We start from the raw sequence: 20,863 nt of genomic DNA on the forward strand, positions 1-20,863 counted from the left end.
AATTAAATACATGTAAAAAATTCAGTTTTTCTGTAGCACTGGCCATGTTTCACATGCTCCCTAGGTCACATGTGGAAAGGCTGTTGTACATCATGGATAGAAAATGTTTCCATCATCATAGAAAGGTCTTACATGCAGCACTGGTCAATATCTCACCCTTATACTCGGCTGTGCTTTGTGGTTTCCATGCCGGGTACCTTTCTGGTTCATTTCTTCTGAGGAATGTGATTCTGTATCTGGGAGAATCAGGGAGAGATAGTCGCTTATATGGGTGGGTTGTGAGTAAAACTGGGAGTCAGGTTGCTCTTTATTCTGACTTCAAGTCATTCACTGTTTTCAGTATCTTGTCTCACCTCTGCTTTGTGTGGTGCTTGATGCCTCCAGTTCCTGAACTTCTCCTGGATTTCTTCTTCTTTTTCGGCCACCTTGTGGCTTATGGAGGTCCCTGGGCCAGGGATCAGATCCGAGCCACCACTATGACCTGTGCCTGAGACAATGCCAGATGCTTTAACTGGCCAGGTTGGGGATGGAACCCATGTCCTGGTGCTGTAGAGACACCGCCGATCCCGTTGCACCACAGCAGGAACTCCTCTCCTGGATTTAGAAAGGCATATCATCTTGGTTTTTTCCCGTAGGCACTTAGATTTCAGATTAGTCAGTCTTACTAAATTCATAACCTTTCCTCCATCCATTTTCAAACACCCTTGCTGACATTTCTTGTTTGTTTTCTTGTCTCCGCCTCCATTTTTTTCATCTTTTTAGATTTATGGATTTTTTTTTTCCCTTTTGGTGTTTGTTTTTTAAAACTAAATTCCTTTTAGTTTTAGTAGAGTTTTAGGAAGAAGCAGAAATAAATAAGCCCATGCTCAATACATCAAATTTATGTTTTTGAAACATGTGTCTAAGGATATTGAGTTGTGGTATATTATAGTCTTTGCTGTTGTTTAGTTGGATAGAAGACTTGTCTGCTAGGTTCTTCACTGATGAATATGAACACGAGACAGGCAAAAGTGAAATATTTGAATACATGATTTGAACTCTTTCATGTTAAAATTTTTCTGTTAATGGGGAGACCCGTTGTGGCTCAGAGGTAACGAACCCAATGAATATCCATGAGGACGCGGGTTCAATCCCTGACCTTGATCAGTGGGTTAAGGATCTGGCGTTGCTATGAGCTGTGGTGTAGCTCGGATCCCACGTTGCTGTGGCTGTGGCATAGGTCAGCAGCTGCTGCTCCAATTTGAACGCTAGCCCAGGAACTGAAGGTTCAGCCCTAAAAAGAAAAAAAAAAAATTCGTTAATGGATGCCCTTTAATGGAAATAATCCCATCCAAATGTATTTTAAATGGAACACTTATAAAGAAAATGTGTTTATCACAGTGTTTGGTCTTAAAGTAATGTTTTTCTTTGTTTGTTTGTTTTTTGTCTTTTTGTCTTTTCTAGGGACGCTCCCGCAGCATATGGAGGTTCCCAGGCTAGGGGTCTAATCCAAGCTGTAGCCACTGGCCTACGCCAGAGCCACAGCAATGCCAGATCCGAGCCGCATCTGCATCCTACACCACAGCTCACATCAAGGCCAGATCTTTAATCCACTGAGCGAGGCCAGGGACTGAACCTGCAACCTCATGGTTCCTATTCGGATTCATTAACCACTGAGCCATGACGGGAACTCCTAAAATAATTGTGATTAATATAATATATAAACATTTTGAGGTAACTTGCTGAAGGAGTGGTCTTATTGGCTTGGCTTTGAATTTGTATCACTCCAGAATGTTCTTTATTCTCTCATTGCTTAAAAAAAAAAGAGTATTCCATACATTCCTCCTGTCTTTTTGAAATAGCATGTATAGAGCTTTGTTCTGTCAGGAAGTACTGCGAAAGAAGCCTGAAGCTTCTCTATTTATATGTGAGTAAAAATAAGTACAAATTTATATAAATCTTCTTACTGCATCTCTGCAATGCAGTGAAAGGTACGTATTTGATAAAGGTAGCAATACTGATGATAGAAGAATTAGTACTTCCTTCTGCTTTCTGAAGGTGAAGGGATATTATATCATACTCATTACTTTTAGATTGAGACCAGAAGGGGAAACTCCAGTTGTGAAGGCAACTATATAACAAATCACTGATGTTTAAGATGATATAAAATAATCGACACTTTGTATAAATTATGTATAATCTTGCCTGTGTTAACACATTTAATGTTTAGCTATGGTTATCCATGTTGCATTTTACTCTGGTTATTGTGAGTAATCATGAGAAATAATTGAAGTGGATTGATTGAAGAATATGTAGGCTAGAAAGATTGTAGACATCTTTTCCTTTGACTCCTTTGTGCAGGTAATGGAACTGAGAGGCCCACAAGTTCCAGAGGTAGTTTGACTTGTGTACCTGGATCAAGGGCTCATTCTGTTACAGTTCATAACTCTATCCTGTATGTCATATATTTTATTACAAAAAACTTTGTCAGATTTCAGGAGGTTTGGTTTTGTTTTTATTGGCGAAAAGAAAAAAAATTGAAAGTATCATCCCCATACTAATAACAGCTTCTGTTATTAATTTCACTTTCAGATTAAGAAAAGGGCTAGGAGAAATTGACCAGTGTCACACAATCTTAAAAGGCAGAGCCAGAATTTCATTTTATATTTATCTGACTCTAAAGGTTAAGCTTTCTTTCTGTTGCTTTCCCAGGACCACAACACCCCTCCCCTAAATTATTATTATGTTTCTCTTAAGTGCTAGGAACTTTATATAGTCATGTATACACAGTATTTTTTTCTTTCTTTTTTGATTACTTTTCGTGAATAGATAATACCTATGTAGTTTTTGGGGGTTTTTGTTGTTGTTGTTTTGTCTTTTTAGGGCCATACCTGCAGCATATGGAGATTCCCTGGCTAGGGGGTCCAGTCAGAGCTGCAGCTGCTGGCCTACACCACAGCCACAGCAGTGCCAGATCCAAGCTGTGTCTGCTATCTACACCAGACCACAGCTCCTGGCAGTGCCGAATCTGTAACCCACCAAGCGAGGCCAGGGATTGAACCCACTTCCTCATAGATACTAGTTGGATTTGTTACTTCTGAACCACAGTGGAAACTCCCCTATGTAGTTTAAAAATAAAATTTACATATGTATTTGTATGTATACGTAGGTATGTATATATGTGTGTATGTGTGAGCGTAAAAGTAAAAGCTTCTCCTTGAAAAATGTTGTGGCCCCTTTCCCAGTCCCACTTAGTGGCGTGCAGGAGCCTGCTTATACCAACTTGGGAGAACTGAGTGTGTATATCTCCTGTCAACTTTACATTTAGTGAAAGCTTGAAATTAGCAATTATAGGAGTATTTAACCATAGATATTGGCAAACACCACAAATTAGGGTTTCTTTTTCCTTTGGAGAGCTGATTTACCAGCACTTCACTGTATATCCCTACCACTATTAGTTTTGAATGGGTCCTCCCTATATATGTATGTATATGTACGTGTGTGTGTGTGTGTTGCTTTATGCACGTATAAAGCAAACCCTCACACTTTGTCCTTTTTAAAGATTATTTTGGCTATCCTGGATCCTTTGCAATCCCGTATGAATTTTAGAATCAGCTTGAAGATTTCTACCAAGAAGTTAAGTGGGATTTTGACAGGGATAATATTTAATCAGTAGTTCAGTTTGTGTAATAGTGTCATCTAACAATGTTAAGTCTTCTAATCCATGAACATGGAATGTTTTTTGTTCATTTAGGTCTTTAATTTCTTTCAACAATATTTTATAGTTCTCAGAATATAAAATTTGTCTTTGCTTTGTTAAATTTATTCCTAAGCATTTTATTCTTTTTAGTGCTTTAGTAAATGGAATTGTTTTCTTAATCTCATTTTGGAGTTGTTCTTTGCAAGTGTATAGCAGTACAGTTGGTTTTTGTGTGTTGATCATGTATCCTGCAACCTTGCTGAACTTTGCTAATTATTTCTAAAAAATGTCTAGTGGATTCCTTAGGATTTTCTAAGGAAAATGATTCATTTGCAGCAGAAAGATAATTTTACTTCTTCCTTTTCAGTCTGAATTCCTTTTACTTCTTTTTCTTTCCTAATTGCCCATGCTGGAACCTTTAGTACAGTATTGAATAGAAATGGTGAGAATGGACATCCCTCTGATCTTAGAGGGACCACACATGTACTATTTAGCTTGATGTTATGTGTAGGTTTTTTTATAGATGCCTTTTATCTGCTTGAGCAAGTTCCCTTCTATTTCTAGTTTGTTGAGTGTTTTTATCATGAAAGGGTTTTAGATTTTGTTAAATGCTTTTTCTGTGTTTTATGGAGATGATCATGGGATTTTTGAAAATTCTGTTGATATCATTTGCATTAACTAATTTTTGAACATTAAATCAACTTTGCATTCCTGGGATAAGTCCTACTTAGTCATGGTGCATATTTCTTTTTATAAGTTGCTGGATTCATTTTGCTAGTATTTTGTTTAAAATATTTGTGTCCATATTTCTAAAATACATTGGTCTGTAGTTTCCTTTGCTTGTAACGTCTTTGACTTGTGCTTATTCTTGTCAACATAATTGTTTTCCCTGTTACTTAGCTGATGGCAGCATTAGCTGCTGTTGGGCCTCCTAATCCACGTGCAGATCCAGAATGCTGCAGTATTCTGCATGGTCTCGTTGCAGCAGTGGAAACCCTCTGTAAAATTACAGAATACCAACACGAGGCTCGTACCCTACTAATGGAAAATGCTGAACGTGTTGGAAATAGAGGACGGATAATTTGCATTACTAACGCAAAAAGGTAAGATGTTAATCACAGTAATTCTTTCACTGGGGAAATTTTAATGTTCTGTTGCAGTTTTAATTTTAAAAAGCAGGGACAACGTGTTAGCATTTAAGCATTGGCCTTTCTAATATTGAAGCTATGTTTATCTAGTTCTAAAATAAAGATGCATCTCAGTGAAAACTGTTTATCATGGAAATCAATTTGACTTTCTTCTCTCACTAGTTTTTCATTCAGCTGGTTTTTTGGTATTGTGAATGAACACACTGAAGGCAGTCCTTATTGAAGCAATTTTAAGTACCTATAACAAGATACTACAGCTGAAAAGTGTGTTTAATTTTTTTCTCCTACTGTTTGTTTCTTTAAGTTGGTTTTATCTTTCTTATGCCATAGTGATAGTCATGTGCGAATGCTTGAGGACTGTGTCCAGGAAACAATTCACGAGCATAACAAACTAGCTGCAAATTCAGATCAGTGAGTATAATCCATTTTATAGTCATATATATTTCATTGTAACTATTCCAGCAATTTTAACAGTAATTGGTAGCATTCTCTTGAATTCTCTACTGGCTCTATAAATTAGTCAAAAATCTGTTTGATCGGAAACTTCTTGTCCCATTTTCTCTTTCCCTTTAAAATTTTACTTTTTGAAAAGCAGAAAAGGTGAGCAGAAGGATTAAATAATTTATAATAATGCGTATTTTTGTGATGGCTTGCTCTCATACTTTGTATTACAAATCTGTAAAATGAGCAAATTGTTGGTGCATTATTCAGTATGTGCCAGATCAAAACATAACAACTAGTTGGACTGTATGAATTTTTTTTAAAGAAAAAAGCTACTAAAGACATGTTTGGGAGAGTTGCAGTATGGCGTCTTTGTTAGATCGAGCTACTGTTTAATTTTCCAGATGGAGTACTGGTGTTATTGTTAATGAGTAGGATTATTCTCACTCGAAGAAGGGAGCATGCTGAGGTATTTAGGAATGAAGTATCATTTCCTCTGCAACTTACTGTCAGATGCCTTAGTAAAAAATAAAAGAGTGCATCTATTAGAAATTTATAGAGAAAACAAGTATAGCTAACAGTGAGTCTAAGTTAAGGATATATGGGCATTCAATGAATAGACCTTTTCTTTCAATTTTTCTGTAGGTTTGGAAGTTTTAAAGTAAAAAAGTTAGCTCACAGATATAGAGGACAGATTATTGTTTACCAGTGGGGAGAGGAATGGGGAGAGGCAAGATAGGGGAAGGGATTAAGAGGTATAAACTATTATGTATAACATGGTATAAAATAAGCTACAAGGGTATATTGTACAACACAGGGAATATAGCTAATATTTTATAGTAACTATAAATAGAGTATAACCTTTAAAAATTGTGAATCACTGTATTTATACCTGAAATGTTTTTTGTCAACCATCAACTCTAAAATAGGAGTTCCGTCGTGGTAGAGCAGGTTAAAGATCCAGCATTGTTGCTGCAGGCAGCTCAGGTTGCTGCTCTGGCATGGGTTTGATCCCTTGCCTGGGAACTTCCACATGCTATGGGTGCGGCCAAAAAAAAAAAAAAAAAAAAAATTGGAGGGGGCAAAAAATAAATATTATATAAGTTGGGAGTAATAACAAATCCTGTATTCTTGGAAATAACCAATTATAGGTAATATTGCCTGATTTTGTCCTTAAGCATTAGTAACAGCTAAATTAATACACATTATATTCATTTTCTCTGTGGCAGTTACCTGTTGAAAATTATACCAGATTACAAGAATTTTCCCTTTATTTTATCCTTTGAACACATAAAAGGTTATCATTTTTGCATTTGAACTAAATTCACCTAAATTATTCATTAAATGTTCGTATGAGTACGGCAACTATACAGTGTTTCTAAATCATTTATGGTTTTTTTTTTGTTTTTTTTTTTTGTTTTTATTTTATTTTCCCACTGTACAGCAAGGGGGTCAGGTTATCCTTACATGTATACATTACAATTACAGTTTTTCCCCCACTATTTCTTCTGTTGCAACATGAGTATCTAGACATAGTTCTCAATGCTATTCAGCGGGATCTCCTTGTAAATCTATTCTAGGTTGTGTCTGATAAGCCCAAGCTCCCGATGCCTCCCACTCCCTCCCCCTCCCATCAGGCAACCACAAGTCTCTTCTCCAAGTCCATGATTTTCTCTTCTGAGGAGATGTTCATTTGTGCTGGATATTAGATTCCAGTTATAAGTGATATCATATGGTATTTGTCTTTGTCTTTCTGGCTCATTTCACTCAGTATGAGATTCTCTAGTTCCATCCATGTTGCTGCAAATGGCATTATGTCATCCTTTTTTATGGCTGAGTAGTATTCCATTGTGTATATATACCACCTCTTCCGAATCCAATCATCTGTCGATGGACATTTGGATTGTTTCCATGTCCTGGCTATTGTGAATAGTGCTGCAATGAACATGCGGGTGCATGTGTCTCTTTTAAGTAGAGTTTTGTCCGGATAGATGCCCAAGAGTGGGATTGCAGGGTCATATGGAAGTTCTATGTACAGATTTCTAAGGTATCTCCAAACTGTTCTCCATAGTGGCTGTACCAGTTTACATTCCCACCAGCAGTGCAGGAGGGTTCCCTTTTCTCCACAGCCCCTCCAGCACTTGTTATTTGTGGATTTATTAATGATGGCCATTCTGACTGGTGTGAGGTGGTATCTCATGGTAGTTTTGATTTGCATTTCTCTTATCATCAACGATGTTGAGCATTTTTTCATGTGTTTGCTGGCCATCTGTGTATCTTCTTTGGAGAAATGTCTATTCAGGTCTTTTGCCCATTTTTCCATTGATTGATTGGTTTTTTTGCTGTTGAGTTGTAAAGTTGCTTATATATTCTAGAGATTAAGCTCTTGTCCGTTGCATCATTTGAAACTATTTTCTCCCATTCTGTAAGTTGTCTTTTTGTTTTCTTTTGGGTTTCCTTTGCTGTGCAAAAGCTTTTCAGTTTGATGAGGTCCCATGGGTTTATTTTTGCTCTCGTTTCTATTGCTTTGGGAGACTGACCTGAGAAAATATTCATGATGTTGATGTCAGAGAGTGTTTTGCCTATGTTTTCTTCTAGGGGTTTGATGGTGTCCTGTCATATATTTAAGTCTTTGAGCCATTTGGAGTTTATTTTTGTGCATGGTGTGAGGGTGTGTTCTAGTTTCATTGCTTTGCATGCAGCTGTCCAGGTTTCCCAGCAATGCTTGCTGAATAGACTTTCTTTTTCCCATTTTATGTTCTTGCCTCCCTTGTCAAAGATTAATTGACCATAGGTGTCAGGGTTAATTTCCGGATTCTCTATTCTGTTCCATTGGTCTGTCTGTCTGTTTTGATACCAGTACCACACTGTTTTGATGACTGTGGCTTTGTAGTATTTCTTGAAGTCTGGGAGAGTTATGCCTCCTGCTTGGTTTTTGTTTCTCAGAAATAAAAGGCATCCATATAGGAAGAGAAGAGATCAAACTGTCACTGTATGCAGATGACATGATACTATACCTAGAAAACTCTAAGGACTCAACCCCAAAACTCCTTGAACTGATTAATAAATTCAGCAAAGTGGCAGGATATAAGATTAACATTCAGAAGTCAGTCGCATTTCTGTATACCAGCAATGAAACATTAGAAAAGGAATACAAAAATACGATACCTTTTAAAATTGTACCACACAAAATCAAATACCTCGGAATACACCTGACCAAAGAGGTAAAAGACCTATATGCCGAGAACTATAAAACCTTAATCAAAGAAATCAAAGAAGATGTAAAGAAATGGAAAGATATTCCATGTTCCTGGATTGGAAAAATCAATATTGTGAAAATGGCCATCCTACCCAAAGCAATCTACAGATTCAATGCAATCCCTATCAAATTACCCATGACATTTTTCACAGAACTAGAACAAACAATCCAAACATTTATATGGAACAACAAAAGACCCAGAATCGCTAAATCATTTATGTTAACTGTAGTTTCTGATTGTAGAGATAACACTGTTTTGATATATTCAACTTTTTATAGTTTACCTACCTGAGTTCTTTACATAGTATGTATTATAGTCTAAGTGAGAAGTTTCTCTTTAAGTCTCATGCAGATTCAGAAGTGTGAGCTGGTCTTGATCCATACCTACCCCGTTGGTGAAGACAGCCTTGTATCTGATCGTCCTAAAAAAGAGGTAAATGCAGAAGTAATGGAAGAAAAGATCATTGTTAATTATTAATAAAAACTAACCTGGGAAGGTTTAGCATGAAAATGATCACATTGTCAACATTTTCTGCTGAATATAAATTTAGAGTTTTGAAAGCAACCTGTATGGCAAAACACCTAGATTGGTTCTTTATGTTATAGTGGTAGATTTTTGAAGTGTTTTCTGTTTTGCTTACCTGTTGATATTTATTTTAAATAAATGTGTTGTCAAACCATACAAAATTTGTATTGTTCCTCAAATTTTAATTACTGTAATAGATTTCATTGGCTTTAATGACTTTTTATTCTGTAAAAATCTTTTTTTTTCCCCTCATTAAGAAAATAATACACTCCTTAATCAAAACACACTCCTATAACAAAGAAGTTAATTTTGCCTATCCAGAGGGGAAAGAAACTTAATTTTTTTTTTTTTTTTTTTTTTTTGCTTTTGAAACTTAATTTCCAGCCTTGGTTTACTTTTTAAATAAATTTGAACAATTTTAAAGGAAAAGATGAATCTAATGATTGTTAAATGGATTCACTTGTAATATTTTCCATCAATGGTCTTTGTTTAGAAAGACAGATACATGTGTTTTTATAATTATATTAAATGTGTACCTGTATCTGTTTTTTTATTTAGCATTATTTAATATAAACATTGAAATATTAACTTTGTCTATCAATTTTTTATAGTTGATTTTTTTTAGGTCATTATCTTTTTCGTTGTGTTTTAGGTAATTTTGAGTAAAGGTCCATTTTTTTCTTTCTTTCTTTTTTGGCCACACCCGAGGCCTCTGGAAGTTCCCAGGCCAAGGATCAAATCCAAACTGGAGCTACGACCTACACCACAGCTACAGCAGTGCTGGATCCTTAACCCACTGTGCCAGGCTGGGGATTGAACTGGCACCTTCACAGAGACAAGCCACTGCGCCACAGCAGGAACTCCCTAAGTCTTTTTTTTTTTTAGCTTTTTTCTAACCCTTGGTAACATGGTAATATATTGGCTTTACTTTGTGATGAGTAAAAAACTTATTTGCAATAAATATTATTACCCTGGAATGAGTGAAATATTGTGTTACTTTGTTATAATAAACTTTTGCATTTATGGGTGACAAAATATGATGTTTTTAGTGATTTCCATTCTTTGTAGTAAGTAGTTTCATATTAGGTTTGTCTTTTCACAAAATTAATTATTTTTTCTACAATAATATTTCTATGGGCGTTTTCAAATCAGTTTTGCATATAGATAAAAAGAAGGGAAAATTTAAAATTAAAATATGTGTTTAGGTCAAAGACTATTCCACTCTTAAATTTCAAGAGGACAGGGATTTTGCCTCTTCACTGCTGTATCCTCCAATAGCTCATACAATTTCTGGCAGTTAATACAGTAATTTCTCCTTATTGCCTGTCTTTTGAAAGAATGAATGTATAAAAATAAATTGCTGAAATAATGATCATGGTTAATTTATTGGACTTTTTCGGTTTTTTGGTTTTTTTTTTGTCTTTCTAGGGCTGCACCTGTGGCATATGGAAGTTCCCAGGCTAGGGGTCTAATTGGAGCTGCAGCTGCCAGCCAACACCACAGCCACAGCAACACCAGGTCCAAGCTGCCTCTGCAGCCTACACCACAGCTCACTGCAACATCCGATCCCTTAACGCACTGAACGAGGCCAGGGATGGAAACCTACATCCTCATGGATACTCGTTGGGTTCCTTACTGCTGAGCCACAATGGGAACTCTTGGACTTTTTTTTCTAAATTCTCAAAAGTAAAAGTACTCAATTTTTATGGGTTGAAGTAAAATATTTAGTGTTAACTTACTTTTTTTTCATACTTTTCTGTAGTTGTCTCCTGTTTTAACCAGTGAAGTACATAGTGTTCGTGCAGGACGGCATCTTGCTACCAAATTAAATATTTTAGTACAGCAGCATTTTGACTTGGCTTCAACTACTATTACAAATATTCCAATGAAGGTAGGCAGTTCTTTTTCCTGCTATTCTGAAAGCGCTGCTTTGCTTTTTAAATATTTTGTTTGACATGTATTATTTCTTTTAATGAACCTTAATTTTTTCTCCCCATATTATATTTTCTGTTTTGCTAGCCCACATTCAGTGTCTTTGACCAGGTTAGTAAATGATGAAAGCAGCAAGAAAGGATCACAGAACAAAATGCTGTATTTTTCTTTCTAATAAGAACACTTTTTATCAACTTTTTTTAATTGGCTTTTTATCAGCTTGTTTGATTTTAATTTTGTTCTCATGATTTTCATCAAAATATAATTTTTATCTGAAATGATTACTTTTTCTGTGATTCTTTTCCTGACAGCTGTTACTAGATTTTACTTACTTTGTGTGTTCTAGTAGATGTTTTATTTCCTATATTTTTGTACTTGCTTACCCACTATAAAGGTGTTTGTAATTAATAAGTCTAACTAGGGAAAAATAGTTCATAGTTTCAAACAGGTTTATTACTCTAGCTGAAAAACCATCCTTATGAGTTTTATGATTTTGCTAATGGATTTTCTTAGGAATCTATTTCTACCTTGTAGTTTTCATTATATTATCATTTAGTTGTCTAGGACTAGCATAATGCTTGGCCCAGGGAAAGCTTTATAAGAATTTTTAATGAGTGGATTTTAATTTTATTGATTATGTTTATAAATATAAAGTAGCCACTATATCTAAAAATTTAAATTGGCTTTCTTTAAGTCTAATTTCATTTTTTCCTGCCAAATGATGAAAACTAAATTGCAGGACAAATGTAATCTTTTTGTTATTAATTTCCTCCTTATACCATTGGTTGGCTCTTTAATAGAAATTATAGCCTTAACCAATAGAACAGTTTGATTGACATGTTAATTGGGGAAGCATTTAACAAGTAAAATAGCATAATAGGTACACTTTAATATATACAGTTTCACGAGTTATAAGAAAAATATGCTGAGGATGACAGATACCTTGCTTTTTAAATTTGACCATATTGGTGTGCTATTGGTGTAACTCTTCAGTCATTGCATTTTCTTGTAGATAAATAGTATTGAAGTTTCTGTTTACTATTTAGCAAAAACAAGTTACTAAACTTGTTCAGCATCTGTATTTGCTATTTTACATAATTTGTGTTTGCTCATTTACCATAGGTATTTAAAGATGCTATTTCCTCCTTTAAGCAACTATTTCACATTGAGTGAACTACTTCAGTTACATCATATTTGTGTATAAACAGTACTGGCAGGATAGTGCATTGAGAGTAAAAAAACTTCTAAAATTTCTAGATGAGTCATCTATATTAATTCTAACAAAACATAGGTAAAATCATTAAATACTTTACTACTGATGTATAGCAACTAGCTTTTTTAAATACAGTTTATATTGCTGTGGAAAATTAGTGCATCTTTAAATAGATGAATTACTGAGGAAACTATCCCATTGTTATAGGCATTTATTGTTGAGTGTATTTGCTCTCACATAGACAAAATGAATAATAACTTCATTATTTTAATGAAACAAAACTAAGTATTATAAAATTTCCTTTAAGGAAGAGCAACATGCTAACACATCTGCCAATTATGATGTGGAGCTGCTTCATCACAAAGATGCACATGTAGATTTCCTGAAAAGCGGTAAGTAAGAGACATTGGGAAGTATTTTCTAAGCGCTAATATACGAAATGTCTACTAATAATAGCTTTGAAAAGTTCTTGAGTAAATAAACCTGATTGACTTTAGTCCATCCCTTCCAAACTTATCTGACAATATCACCTATTAATGGCCATTCATCTAGTGTTCTGTTGAATTTAGTTTGGAAAAACTAGTCTGATGGAACAAATACAGGCATACCTCATTTTATCATGCTTTGTTTATTGCATGTCACAGATGCTGTGGAGTTTTTTTTTTTTTGTTTTTTTTTTATGAAGTCAAGGTTTGTGGAAACCTGGGTTGAGGAAGTCTGTTGGTGCCATTTTTTCAATAGCATTTGCTCAGTTCACATCTCTGTGTCACGTTCTGGTAATTCTCCCAGTATTTTACGCTCTGTCATCATTATTATATTTGTTATGATGCTCTATGATCAGTGATGTTTTTTGCGATTGTAATTGTTTTGGGGCACCACAAACCATACCCATAGTTAACCAAACTAATAAGTTAGGCAGATAACTTATTCCATAAATGTTATGTATGTTCTGACTGCTCCACTTACTGGCTCTTTCCTATCTCTTTCCCTCTCCTTGGCCCTTCCTATCCCCTGAGATACAGCAATGAAATTAGGACAGTTGATAACCTACAGTGGCCTCCAAGTGTTCAGATGAAAGGAAGAGTTGCCTGTCTCTCACTTTTTTTATTTATTTGTTTATTTTGTCTTTTTAGGGCCACACGGCAGCACATGGAGGTTTCCAGGCTAGGGGTCCAGTCGGAGCTACAGTTGCTGACCTGCACCACAGCCACAGCAACATGGGATCTGAGCCGCATCTGTGATCTACACCACAGCTCATGGCAACGGCGGATCCTTAACCCACTGAGCGAGGCCAGGGAGCGAACCTGCATCCTCATAGATACTAGTCAAGTCCATTAACCACTGAACTATGATGGGAACTCCTGTCTCTCACTTTAAATCAAAAGCCAGAGGAGCTCCCATTGTGGCTCAGTGGTTAGCGAATCCAACTAGGAACCATGAGGTTGCAGGTTTGATCCCTGGCCTTGCTCAGTGGATGAAGGATCCAGCATTGCCGTGAGCTGTGGTGTAGGTTGCAGACACGGCTCGGATCCCATGTTTCTGTGGCTCTGGCGTAGGCCGGCAGCTACAGCTCTGGTTGGCCCTCTAGCCTGGGAACCTCTATATGCTGCTGGAGCGGCCCGAGAAATGGCAAAAAGACAAAAAAAAAAAGCTGGAAATGGGGGAGTTCCCATCGTGGCACAGTGGAAACGAATCTGACTAGGAACCATGAGGTTGCAGGTTTGATCCCTGACCTCGCTCAGTGGGTTGGGGATCCGGTGTTGCCATGAGCTGTGGTGAAGGTCACAGATGCGGCTTGGATCTGGTGTTGCTCTGGCTGTGGCCAGTGGCTCTAGCTCCAATTAGATCCCTTGCCTGGGAACCTCCATGTGCCCCAGGTGACAAAAAACAAAAAAAGAAAAAAAAAAAAGCCAGAAATGATTAAGCCTAGTAAGGAAGTCAAATGCTGAGGTACACTGAAAGCTAGGCCCTTATACCAGTTAACCAAGTTGTGAGTGCAGAGGGAAAGTTCTTGAAGGAAATTAAAAGTGCTTTATTGAGCCCAACAAATGATGAGAAAGTGAAATAGCCTTATTGCTGATATGGAGGAAATCGTAGTAACCTGGATAGAAGATCAAAGTGGCCATAACCTTCCCATAAACCAAAGCCTACTCCACTGCATGGCCCTAAGTCTCTTTAATTCTGTGAAGGCTGGAAGAGGTAAGGAAGATAGAGAGGGAGAAATTGAAGCTAGCAGACGTTGGTTCACGTGGATTAAGAAAAGAAACTTAACATTCAGGTACAAGGTGAAGCAGCACATGCTGATGTTATCTGCAGCAAGTTACCCAGAAGATCTGCTCAGATAAATTCATGAAGGTGGCTATACAACAACAAATTTTTAGTGTAGATGAAACAGCCTTCTATTGGAAGAAGGTGTTATCTAGGACTTTTATAGTGAAGTTAGTTGACCTCAAAGCTTCAAATGACAGGCGAACAATTTTATTAGGGGTCAGTGCAGCTGGTGACCTTCAGTTGAAGCCAGTGCTCATTTACTGTTCTGAAAATCCTAGGGCCCTTCAGAATTATGCTAAATCTATTCTGCCTGTGCTCTACCAATGCAGCAGCAAAGCCTGAATAACGGCATCGCTGTTGTCAACATGGTTTACTGAATATTTTAAGTCTACTGTTCAGACCTGCTGTCAGAAAAAAGGTTCCTTTCAGGATATTACTGATCATTGATAATGCATCTGGTCACCCAAGAGCTCTGATGGAGATGTACAGTGAGATTAAGATTGTTTTCATGCCTGCTAACACAGCATCCATTCTGCAGCCCATGGATCAAGGAGTAGTATTCACTTTCAAGACTTACTATGTAAGAAATATGCTTTGTAAAGCTATGCCTGCCATAGTGATTCTTCTGATGGGTCTGGGCAAAGAAAGTTAAAAACACTTCTGGAAAGGATTCATCTTTCTAGGTGCTATTAAGAAATATTTCTTATTTATGAGAAGAGATCAAAATGTCAGCATTAACAGGTGTTTGGAAGAAGTTGATTCCAACCCTCATGGTGGACTTTGAGGGATTTAAGACTTTGGTGTTCATTATTATTTTAACATCTGTTTACTGTAGACTTTATTAAGGCAAAAAAATCCTCACTGTTGTATCTCCTTAATATATTTTCATTATAGATCCCTCATTTTATGTTTCTTCAAATAAATGTATTGGGATTCAGTATAATCCAGCTGTGCATTTTAGACTCCTGAAGCTTTCTCTGAAAACATTAACCATGTTATTTTATCATTTGCTGGTGTCAGAGGGAAGCAGATATAGATTCTTTATAAAATCTTTGCTGTTGACTTTTAGTGTAGTGACTGAAGTGATTAATTAATGAGAAATTTGGAGGAAAATTAAAAGTATTTATTGTAATCATAGCTAATAGCCAAACTCTATTTGGTATTTTTCTAGGAGATTTTATAAAAAAAGTTCTCTATTTTCTCTTATAGATCTTAAATGCTTTGGGAAGTCTTGGTAAACATTTGAAATTTGTGATCTATTTAGTAATGTTACTGTTTCTCTAACTTATTTTTAAAGGTGATAACCACTTGGGTAGCAGCAGTAGAGAAGGCTCATTTAAAGAAACAATCACATTGAAGTGGTGCACACCGAGGACAAATAACATTGGTAGGTATTTAAAGATGATTGAAAGAGAAAAGAATAATAAATCAAAAGGTTCTTTAGGGATTATGTAGGGATCATTTGTTTCTTTTTGAATTTTTGTTTTTCAGTGTCTTAGGGGCTTAAGGAACAAGTTTTTGTTTTTGTTTGTCTCTTTTAATTGTGGAAATATTTCTTTATATTCTTTCAAATCAGTATTTTCTTCTATTTCAGAATTACACTATTGCACTGGCGCTTATCGAATTTCACCTGTAGATGTAAACAGTAGACCTTCCTCCTGCCTTACTAATTTTCTTCTAAATGGTAACTTTCATCATTTAAATGTTTTGGCTGAGATTATTACAAGTGAAATGATTTGTGAGAATATGTGAAAATGTGAACCCTGGGAAAGCTGTTTTCTTCAATATAGTCTAACCACTTTGCTTCTCCAAACTTTTAATGTTGCATAATTGTAAATATCCATTCACAGTTTTACTGATATTTAAAAATACGATCAGAGTTCCCGTCGTGGCGCAGTGGTTAACGAATCCAACTAGGAACCATGAGGTTGCGGGTTTGATCCCTGCCCTTGCTCAGTGGGTTAAGGATCCAGCGTTGCCGTGAGCTGTGGTGAAGGTCGCAGACGTGGCTCAGATCCTGCATTGCTATGGCTCTGGCTCCATATGCCTGGGAACCTCCATATGCTTCTAGAGCGGCCCTAGAAAAAGGCAAAAAGACAAAAAATAAAAAAAATTAAAAATAAGATGACTTTATGTCTTTCAGTCTATTGTATCTAAATAAGTTAATATTTAATATAATTTTAAGTATTTTTATTTTAAAAATTTGACATTTAGAGTCTGTAAGTTGTTTGTTTGTTTTGTCTTTTTAGGGCCACATCTGAGGCATATGGAAGTTTCCAGGCTAGGGGTCGAATCAGAGCTACAGCTGCTGGCCTACAGTACATCCACAGCAACGAGGGATCAGAGCCACGTCTGTGACCTATACCATGGCTCACAGCAATGCTGTATCCTTAACTCACTGAGTGAGGCTAGGGATCGAACCCACATCTTCATGGATGCTAGGTGGGTTCGTTACCACTGAGCCACAAAGGGAACTCCTTGGCCTATTGAATTTTAAATTACAAAATATATGTGGACTTATTTCTCTTTAAACATTATACCTTCATGATAAATAAACTTTATATTTTCAATACTATACCATATGATTCATACAGATAAGATTTTAACTCTGTGGTTTCCTTATGTAAAAAAAATTTTTAAGCCAAATTACTGAATTCCATTTACTAAATCTAAATTCTAATGGCTTCTCTTGTGATTCTTACAGTAACTAGGTTTTGGAACCACTGTTGTAAAGAGTTACTCTGCCTTTATCAAAAAGTTAACTTCATGGTTATATTAAGCACATTTGATAATCAGACTGTGTAAAGTCCAGATTAAGTGACATTCGGTCATGTAAAGGAGAAAGTAGTTATGGTAACAGTGCTGATAAGGAGGTATCGTAGAAGTGAATCGAGACTTGCTTTCTCCCCTTATGGTTTGTAGCTTTGATAACCTGAGGGTTGTATCAACATTGTCCCACTTTTCTTCTTAATATCCAGGATGAATATTTTGTATGAACTTGTATGAACAGTATAACCAAACATTATACCAGAGACCCCTATGCTCATTTTGGAAAACTGTCTTATCTACATAATGTCTATATTATGTAAGCTTGGGGTAACAAGAAAAAGCCACGGCTAGAATTCAGATTTTTAAGACTTGAAACGCAGTATACTCACTTAGCAATGATGGTTAAAATATGAAGAACAATAAATAAAATGAAAAATCTAAACATAAATCTTAATGGAAAAATTGAGTCATTTGAATTTCATCACTGATAGAGTAATCTTGTCTTTGACAGGCCGTTCTGTTTTATTGGAACAACCACGAAAGTCAGGTTCCAAAGTCATTAGCCATATGCTCAGTAGCCATGGAGGAGAGATTTTTTTGCACGTCCTTAGCAGTTCTCGATCCATTTTAGAAGATCCGCCTTCGATTAGTGAAGGTTGTGGAGGAAGAGTTACTGACTACCGGATTACAGTAAGACAGTAATATCTGTAAAGTTTGAGTCTGTCATTCAGCAAGTAGTTATTGAGTGCCTATTATATGCTAAGATCTGTGACCTAAAGAAGTTTTGAAAAGTTGATTTTTTATTTTTATTTTAGTTAGTGAATTTCAGTATTTGACCAAAAGCTGTTACTGCTTGGTCATCTTCCTTCTGTATTCAGTGTATGAGGAGAAGTATCTGGATCAAATTGACACATTGGAATTATAGGAAAGAATGAAAATTGTTTTGAACTAATGTTTTAGGTGGAACTTTATAACCATCTGAATATTTGAATTCTGCTACTTTTAAATAACACTATAAATTTTTGTATTATTGAGAGGTACATTTAAGGAAGTTGTGTCTGTTTGGGTAGAAATTGTCTTGTTCTCATTTGAGTTTTTCATGACCCCTACTCCTCTTTTATATTTGATTTTTCATAGCTGTCTACTTTTTGAGGTGGTTGTAAGAATTAAATGTGAATGATGTATATGAGTATTCTTTCTAAACCACAAAGTAGTATATACTGTAAGTAATTGTTTTTGATTAGGCTTTTCACTTTTATTTTTACCTAGTTTTTTTAAATAAGGAGAAAGCTAGTAAGTATTCGTTGTAGAAAATTTAGAAAATATAGATTCTTTTTAAAAAAAGCAAAAACAAAGACTAAATTATCCAATTCCACCATTCAGAGATAACCCCTGGTAACATTTCAATGCTGTGTCAAGGTAATTTTTAAGTAAGCAAAATGGCATTCTAATGTGATGAACTCATTCTTTGATCTGCATATCATAAAAAAGAGTTAAATTATGGAAGTGAAGAAAAATGAGTGTTTTTAAAAAGTGGAAAGAACCATGAATGTATTTATGTTTGATGCTTTCTTCATCTCCATTGAATAAAGGCTGATAGGTTTTATGTTCCAAAAGAAGGGGAAAAAGTTAGTGTGTGGGAAACGGGCTGTTAGAGAAAATACTTTGTTGCCTATCACAGGACAGAAGACATCAGGGAAACAGACTGTTACATGTAATCCATACTGCAACTTTAGAAAATCATTTCTAATTTTATCTTATTTGGTTATCATTAGGATTTTGGTGAATTTATGAGGGAAAACAGATTAACTCCTTTTCTAGACCCCAGATATAAAATCGATGGAAGTCTTGAGATCCCTTTGGAACGAGCAAAAGATCAGTTAGAAAAACACACCCGCTATTGGCCTATGATTATTTCGCAAACCACCATTTTTAACATGCAAGCGGTAAGTGTTACAGTTTGTTTTCTTGTGGATTAGTTACATATTCTTTTTAGATATCGTTTATCAAGCAAAGAATGAACTATATGAGTTTGCTATAGTTGAAGTCTTTTTTTTTTTTTTTTGTCTTTTTAGGGCTGTACCCATGGCGTATGGAGGTTCCCAGGCTAGGGGTCTAATCAGAACTGTAGCTGCTGATCTATAGCACAGCCACAGCAACATGGGCTCCGAGCTGTGTCTGTGACCTACACCACAGCTCACGGCAACGCCGGATCCTTAACCCACTGAGCAAGGCCAGCAATCGAACCCCGAATCCTCCTGGATCCTAGTCGGGTTCATTAACCGCTGAGCCATTTTGAAAACTCCAGAAGTCTTAATAGAAAATTGAAGCAGTAGTTATAGATTCTCTCTCCATGGTGACATTTAAAATCAATTCAGGTTCTGCCTAGACGCTTTGATATTTATTTTTCAAGACAGATTTTCTTTTTTTCTTTTTTAAAATCTAATAGGTAGTTCCATTAGCCAGTGTTATTGTGAAAGAATCTTTGACAGAAGAAGATGTGTTAAACTGTCAAAAAACAATATACAACTTAGTTGATATGGAAAGAAAAAATGATCCTCTACCTATTTCCACAGTTGGTACAAGAGGAAAAGGACCTAAAAGGTAGGTTTTTTTTCTTTCTTTCTTATATATCACATTTACTTGATAACTTATTTATTTTTTTTTTTTGAGCTGACTTATTCCGCATATAAATTGTATGTTTGAAGGGGTGTATATATACATACGTATGATTAAGGTGAGATGATATAGTATGTAAAATAGCAGAATTAGATACATTATAACATGGAATTGTACCATTAACTATGGAGAAGGAGAAAGGAAGCCTATGTTTGATTATTTCTTTTTCCTTACCAGTAACAAGTGACCTTTGGATATTATTTTAAAGAGTGTTTTGTAAAAACATTATTTTAAATCTTTGCTTTAGAGATGAACAATACCGCATCATGTGGAATGAATTAGAAACCCTTGTCAGAGCTCACATCAACAATTCGGAGAAACATCAAAGAGTCTTGGAGTGTCTGATGGCGTGTAGGAGCAAACCCCCGGAAGAAGAAGAGCGAAAGAAACGAGGAAGAAAGAGGGAGGACAAAGAGGACAAGTCAGAGAAAGCAGTGAAAGATTATGAACAGGAGAAATCTTGGCAAGATTCAGAGAGGTGATTTGTTGACATTTATACAGCACCATGGTGCCTTTTGGGACATTACATTCTGCATGTAGCACATTTGAAATCTCAAACCTTATCTGTTAGTAACTCATCTAATGTGTGTTTATTGCATTTTATAACTGTTATTTTATCATTTTTTAAAACTGGAAGGTCTTTCTTATGCTTAAAGAGGTATGGTTTTTTTGGTTTTTTTTTTTTTTACTGTTGGGGACAAAGATAGTGCTTAATTTTTTCCTAATTTCTGAAAATCATAATACATGACTTTTGGTATCACTAAGTGCCTTAAATGTTATGAATAACACAGCTTTTTGTTGTTGTTCAGTGAATATGTATTAAATGCCTGTGATGTGCCAGGCGTTTGGCATAAGATCCCTGCCCTGGAGGAATGTACAGTGTTGTGTAGAGATGTGCAAGTAAATTTAGTGATTTACAATAAGGTTTGGAAGATGCTGTTATGAA

General features: G+C 35.8%; 1 protein-coding gene across 5 annotated transcripts in view; it reads left to right on the forward strand.

Moving 5' to 3' along the window:
• The window catches only part of INTS13 (integrator complex subunit 13), a 36,807-nt gene that overhangs the window by 6,842 nt on the left and 9,102 nt on the right, over positions 1 to 20,863 (forward strand). For 3 of the 5 annotated variants that reach the window (XM_021090952.1, XM_021090951.1, XM_021090953.1), the window contains exons 4-14: positions 4,580 to 4,782; positions 5,158 to 5,238; positions 8,870 to 8,960; positions 10,816 to 10,944; positions 12,506 to 12,590; positions 15,767 to 15,856; positions 16,046 to 16,153; positions 17,750 to 17,928; positions 19,014 to 19,184; positions 19,688 to 19,842; positions 20,165 to 20,395. In XM_021090952.1, coding sequence (XP_020946611.1) covers positions 4,580 to 4,782; positions 5,158 to 5,238; positions 8,870 to 8,960; positions 10,816 to 10,944; positions 12,506 to 12,590; positions 15,767 to 15,856; positions 16,046 to 16,153; positions 17,750 to 17,928; positions 19,014 to 19,184; positions 19,688 to 19,842; positions 20,165 to 20,395 — 1,523 coding nt within the window. 5 annotated transcript variants of the gene reach the window in all.

This window comes from Sus scrofa, chromosome 5 (assembly GCF_000003025.6).
Source record: "Sus scrofa isolate TJ Tabasco breed Duroc chromosome 5, Sscrofa11.1, whole genome shotgun sequence".
NCBI lineage: Eukaryota > Metazoa > Chordata > Mammalia > Artiodactyla > Suidae > Sus > Sus scrofa.